The sequence below is a fragment of the Phasianus colchicus genome, chromosome 3 (assembly GCF_987193195.1).
Source record: "Phasianus colchicus chromosome 3, bPhaCol1.hap1.1, whole genome shotgun sequence".
Classification (NCBI taxonomy): Eukaryota; Metazoa; Chordata; class Aves; order Galliformes; family Phasianidae; genus Phasianus; species Phasianus colchicus.
This window is the reverse complement of record NC_143438.1, coordinates 12127492-12134071: the sequence shown is the minus strand read 5'-3', so window position 1 is coordinate 12134071 and position 6580 is coordinate 12127492. Positions and strand designations below refer to the sequence as shown.

The 6580-nt window shown below is 52.1% G+C and overlaps 1 protein-coding gene across 5 annotated transcripts in view; it reads left to right on the top strand.

The window, feature by feature from the left end:
• Positions 1-4336: 4336 nt before the first annotated feature.
• RREB1 (ras responsive element binding protein 1) overlaps positions 4337-6580 on the top strand; it is a 121799-nt gene continuing 119555 nt past the window's right edge. For 3 of the 5 annotated variants that reach the window (XM_031589324.2, XM_090136967.1, XM_090136968.1), the window contains exon 1: positions 4644-4882. In XM_031589324.2, the coding sequence (XP_031445184.2) occupies positions 4843-4882 (40 nt within the window). In that variant the 5' untranslated portion in view covers positions 4644-4842. Of the gene's footprint in view, positions 4356-4643; positions 5564-6580 lie in introns of those variants that run through there. The other 2 variants (XM_090136971.1, XM_090136966.1) reach the window with 2 other exon arrangements.

Genomic DNA, 6580 nt, shown 5'->3' with positions numbered 1-6580 from the left:
CTCCTTCATCAAGGTGGTCCAGCCCTGGGACTGCTCTGCTCTGCATCTGCCAGAGACTCCCACAGTAAAAGGAGAGGAGATGGGACAGCAATTGAGGCAGCCAGAGGCTCCCACCAGTTCTACAGTATGCCCTACACTTAGTGGTACATGGGGGAAAAAGCAGTCGGGGTTTCATGCTGCCTTTGTATTTCCAGATGAGTCCTCAGGCTAGAGGTGTTATTCTTAGCTGCCTAGGTGAGTCAGCTGCAGGTCTGCTTTGCACTGCTGAAATGGCTTGAAGCAAACAGGGAGCAAACACTTCACACTCGAGCTCTTCTTTTTGCTGTGTGTTATCAGTAAAATGCCATCCACCAAGGACAGGACATAAAGCAGTGGGGATGGCTTTGTACCTGAGAAAACCACACTAGGATTTTGAGGGAAAGATGAGTCTTATTTCCAGCCCTGTAACTGCTATCCCGTTGAGATGTGAGGCAAACTGCTTAAACACTGTGCTACCCTGGGTTTTCTTTCACTAGCCAGAGGGTGATAGTAAGATAAATTTGCACTGAAGCAGTGGCCTTGACTTTCAGATCATCCAAAGCTGCCCTTGGAGATATGGGTGGGGTGGCTGCAAGAGCAAGTTTCACCGCTCTGCCCGTATCTCCCTGGCTGCAGGATTTTCAGAGGCCAGGATAGCTGAGCATAGTGGTGCATCATATTTACCCACATACGGAAAATGGGGATGTTGTATCATATCGTGTCATCTGACAAATGCTGTGAGAGCGTCTGCTGCTGGTACTACATGGTGTTCCATCGTGTGTTGTTTTTCTCTGCTGGATTTCATCAAGCTTACCTTCCAAACACTTTGTAGGAAATATGTTTAATTGAAATTCCCACTTTTTTTTTTTTTCCTGGATAATTACCCTGACTGTATGGTGGACACACTTGACAGTTCTGCTTTTACTCTCAAGGAGTTTTTGATTTAAGAAACCTATATTTCACTTGGAGAAGCAGCCCCTCAAAGCCAAAACAAAATCCTAAACCTAGAGGAGACCTAGAGGAGACCTAACAGTGGCATGTTTATTCATTTCAAGAAATACTCGATTGAAAATGTAAAGGAAATTTGAGCATTTCTTTTGGTCTTAAGGTTTATAAAGACTTATTTCTCAATGCCCTCGGGGCAGCATTCTCTGTTCCTCCAAGTACACTTTTCCCTGTGTTAGGATGTCAGCTGAATTCTGCCTCCTGGCAGGAGCGAGGCTGTCAGGAACAGGACAGGGGCAAGGGGACGAGGAGATGTCAGTTTTGCTGCACCGGATGCTGTGCAGGCGTAAGCTGGAGCAGCGGATGGGACCCTCTGATACTGGTAATCTCCTCTGCAGCTGGGCAGGGAGAGGAGCTGGACTCGCCCAGCCTTTGATGCAGCCTGGAAGTCAGGGCCTGCTCTGACTCCTGCAGCATGTACCTTGGCTAGTAAGAACTGACTTACTCATAGCTGTTTTGGCTGAGAGTGATAAGTAAGCATTGCAAGAAATTAAAGTAGCTTCTCAATACTGTGATTTAAAGTAGAAGACATTGGCAATGTCTAACAAGAGTAGAAAAAAACTGATGTTCTAGTTAATCTTTACCTCCTCTTTTAATGCCGACATTTGCTTTGGTCTCCTAGCTTGAAGACATCATTTTATCCTCAAGCTGCAGCCTTCACGTAAACTACATATCCTGTTTGTCTTCTCTCCTTGATCACCTTTAATCACCATCTCTGATATTTGAACTGTAGGTAGAGGAAGAGTTGTCCTTCTCCTGGGACTGCGGCAGGTGACATTTCTGTCAGCAAGATGGCTATGTCACCCAGTGAGTGTTTTTAATGAAACTAATAATACAGAAGATACCATCACTGAACACCTTCTTGTGTATGCACTGTTGTTAATGGTATTTAATAATGCAGTGTAGGGACAGAGAGGTGTGTGAGGATGTGTAGGAGATGAAGAAAGTCTTCTTGCTCCTTATCGTGTTTGCCATCACTGCTGAGAGTTGCTGTCACGATATCCAAAAAGTGCACAAACCACGTGCACTCTTAGGAAAACAGCAACTTGGTACTTTGGTTGTACAAACAGAGGAGATGGGATGAAACACAGAATGCAGATGGAAGGAAGCACAGAATGAAAGGGTTATCTGTATCACTTAAGCGAAGCAGTAACATTTGAGGGAGTCATTTTACTCATAAAAGTGGTTTCTATTAGGCAAAAGTTATATCTACTTTCCCTTTCACTGGAATGAAAAAATGAAAACGTTTGCTCAAGATTTCACATGCAGTCTCAGACCGCAGTGGGTTTTGACTTCTGTAATGGTTCATAAAAGTTCAAATGATGGAAAGTTTGAAAACTGCATTTTAATTTCTCTTGCCCAGTGATAGCCCAGACTCAATTCCTAAGCTGTTAAAGACACAGAACTTTAGGCTCTTTCATAAACTTTGATAGTTATTGTTTTCCGGTTATTACATAACTTTTTTAATTTACAGTATTAATATAACATGCACTGATTCACTTTTCATTATTACATTTTTTTCTGCAAAAGAAGAGGTGCTTATAACATAAAAATGTGTGATTTAAAAATTCATCACATCTTTTCCCCAAGCACTAAAATCCCGTTTTTCTTTCCAGTGAGAGATTTACAGTACTTGCATTATTTGCATTTCCATGCTTCTAGGGCAGATTTGAAATGCTGAAGTGAACACAGATCCAGTTTCCCTGGCCAGTCCTCCTATGTGGGGTCTGCCTGAGCACCTTGAGGGTAGGAAATGCAGAGAGGGTGGGTCAGAAACGTGATGGAGAGGTGGCCTGAAGCTCTTCAAGGAGAGATCCAGAGGCTTTAGCCACAGGTGAATTAGATGTGTGGTGCCAGCCTCTAGAGAACACCGGTTGAAACGACAGCAACATATGCAAATATCTGTGCAAACAAGGCCTGAGGTTGTGAACTCTGGGCCTAACCTACGGCTGGTTTGTATGATTGCGCATCTGAGCTGAAACCATGGCAGTCTTCTAGTGTGAACATAAATGTTCTGAGAGCCAAGCTTGCAGTGGACAACTGCAGTTCAGTTCTGGGTTTAATTCGATGCCTGAAAGCAAAGATACTGAAGTAAAGATGTGAGCCATTTGCAGTGCTGTTAGATTTACTGACACCTTTACCGTTGCAGGTTGGCAGCTGGAATAGAGACAGGGATGAAAAAGGTGAAGGCACTTTGCACTGAATTTAATTACTTCTCTTCGTTGTTTTTGTTTGTTTGTTTGTTTTCATAAAGTAAGAACCTCATAGCCAAACAATTGCACTTTCTAATGCCTACTGTCTGGTGGGGTAAGCTTCATGCAGCTGTTCTGTCAGTCATCAGTTTGGCTCTGATGGATCTGTTGGCACTGAAATTTGCACACGAAACTCACAGGTAGCACTGCACAAGGCTCAGCTGGCAGCAGCTCAGCTTGCTGATGCGGCCACAGTAGAGACCCATAAGATAAAACTGAAGTTCTGTCTTCTAAATACACCTGCGTGCCTTTCACGTTTGCAGTTTTGGCATTTCCAGATCACCAGAACAGCAGATGTTTTACTTGCATCCTGAAAAGGAGGATGGTTATCCCTGGCACAGAGCACAGCTCGTGTCTTCGGTGTGGGCTGTGCTTATTCCTGACAGGGGTGCCTTTATGCGGGATGGGCAGAGTTAAGGCAGACTTAACACCGATGCCTCGCAGGCAAAAGAGCTGGTACCTGGGATGCTTCTCCCTCTCCATGTGAATCCCTCTCCATGTGAATCCCCTTGCAGACTGAGCTAGGCTACCAGGTCTCTGGCACAAGCCGGGTGCCCCCAGGCCACGCCTGGGCTCCCTTAGCACCAGCCGGTGACTTCAGGTCCCACCTCCCGAATAGCAGAGCGAAGAGGCCTGGCTTTATTAGCTTAGAAATAGCGTTAATAACCATTTCCTTGAAGAGAAAGCCAGCTCCTCATTGAGGCACTCCTCGCAACCAGTTTTATTTGACTTTTTTTTTTTTTTTTTTTTTCCCATCGAGCTCTCGGGATGGAGAGTTTACACATTGTGAGTGCATAAAAACTAAAGTATTTGCCACACAGCTCTGGACTGGCTTTCCAGCCAGATCGGTGTGACAACCTGCCTCCATCACCTGTTGAACCTTCCAGCTCACACTGCGGGACCAGCACAGAGAGGAGCACACCGTGCGTGCGTGCACTCCGTAACCAGGTGTACCGCACAGCCCCCGCTCGCACACAACGCGTTCTTGGAGCGAGGTTTTGTTCAGCCCGTTTTGTTTCATCTGAGAGACGCCCGGCCCCCGCGGGGACCCAGGAACGTGCAGGACGAGCGTTCCGTGAGGTAAAAAGTTAAGAAAAAGGGGACGGAAGGCAGCCGGCCGTGCCCGGGAGCTGCCTGGCGGCGGCGGCCGTCACCTGGCGAGGTGCGGGGCCGCGCGGGCGCGTTGCGGGGAGGCCCCGCCGAGAGCCGCGTGGCAGCGGCTCCCCCCGCCCGGGGCACCCCGCGGGCCGGGCCGGGATGCTCCGCGCCCCAGGCGGCGACGGCGGCGCGTCCCCGGGAGGGAGCCGGCCGCCACGTGATGCGGTCCTTATCGGGCCGCGCGGGGCAGCGCGGGGGCGGGCCGGGGGCGGGGGCGGCCGCGCAGCGCGGCGCGGCGGGGTCCCGAAGCGCGCCCATCGCTCCCCTGCGGGGAGGCGCGGAGGACGGGAAGTTAGCGCGGAGTTGATGAACTTTGCACATCCCCAGAAACGCCATTTTGATTCCTTTTTCCGGAACAAGTTCGTGGCTCCCCGGCGGGCGCGCTGCCCCCGGCGCCCATCCCGGCGGCATGTCGCGGCGCAAGCAGCCCAGCCCCAGCAAAGTGCGCCGTAAGTACCGCGGGCCGCGCGCAACGCGGCGCTCCCCGCACGCTGCTCCCCGGCGGCGAGGAGACGAGAGGAGAGCAGGAGTGCAGAGGAGGAAAATAAACTTTTCTTTTTTTCTTTTTTTTTTTTTCTCTTCTCCCCCCCACTTCGGGCGTGCGGGGGGGTGGGGAGGGAGCAGCTCGCGGTGGTGCGAATTTGCAAGCGCTTGTCGGGGGGGAAGGAAAAGTTTCCTTTTAAAAAAAAAAGGGGAGGAAAAAAGTTTGGCTGCCAGCGGTGGAGATGATGATGAGTTCGTGCAGCCTCCCTCTTCCCTTCCCCCGCTCCTCCCTCTCCTCTCCTCCCTCCGCGGCTCCTGGCTTTTTTTTTTTTTTTTTTTTTTTTTTTTCCCCTTCCCTGTTGCAGACTTTCTACCAACCAGCGGCACCGGCCGCGGCGTTCTGCCTTCGGGACCTGATGCTCATCCATATTAAACCGTCTGAGCTCAGGAATCCGGCCAGATCATCCCCCCCTCCCGCTGCAAAGTTTATTTTTAACCAGCCAGCGCCGCGATTGGGATGGGGCTGCGAGGAAGCCACCTCTCGTAGCCCGGCGCCGGCAGCCCCCGGCCCGCAGCCCTTTAACTTCTCCCCGGGGCCCGCCCGGAGGCCGCAGCGAGGAGGCCGGGATGCAGGCGGCCCTCCGCAGGTACCGCATCCCCCCCCACAACTTTCCGTCCCCCTCCCTCCCTCCCTCCCTCCACCCCCCCCGCGCCTCCCTTCTCCCTCCTCTCTCTCGCTCTTTTTTTTTCTTTTTTTTTTTCTTCTTTCCTCCTCTTCCTTACCCCCCCCCACTCCCCCAGCGGGGACGTGCGTGTCCTTCCCCCCCCTCCCCGGGGAGAGGGACGCTAAGACGGCAGGGTGTCCCCCCGCCCTCCGCCGCCTTTGTGCGGAGCGGGGCCGCATCCGAGCCGGGGGGGGGGTGGGGGGTCCCGTTCCTCCGACTCAACCCGAGACAAAGTTTTGGGGCAGCGCCGCCTCAGCCTCCCTCCGCCGCCCTCCCACGGTGTCCAAGGAGCCACGCGCTGTGGGACACGGGGGGGTCCCGTGCCGAGCCCCGGCGAGGAGGGGCCGCGCTGTTGTCGGGCAGAGTAGGGCCGCGGGCAGCGAGATGCTGCAACCGGGTTTTTTTTCTGCGAGCAGAGGAGGGAGGGCGGTGGATTGAACTTTGTCATGTCGCAGATAAGTTTCCTCTGGCTTCTTCTCCCTCTGCTTCTCCCTCCACCTCTCCTCTGCACGCACGCGGCTTTTTTTTTCTTCTTTTTCTTTTTCTGTATTTTTCATTTCTTGTTATTCTTTTCTAAACTTTCCCCCCCCCCTCCCACCTCTCAGCTGCACCCTGGCGGGGGGAGCCGAGCCCTCATCAGACCACCAGGCCCAACCGCTGATGCCCTGCTGCTTCCCCGAGCCGCCAGCATCCTGCCCGTGGCAAAGCTGCATTCGGGGCGAGCGGGGAACAGCAGTGCCATCCCAGCTCCTTTTTGCCTGCCTGCACCTCGCCATGGAGAACAGAGTCCTACGGCCGAGTTTGGGGCAGCACACAGTTGGTGTGCGCTGCCATTCCAGCGCTCTGCCTTGGGGAAAAAAACTTTGCTTATTAACAACGGGAGCAGTTGCTAGCTAAGGCCGTCTTGTCACCCTGCAGCACACAGCTGTTAGGGTGGCT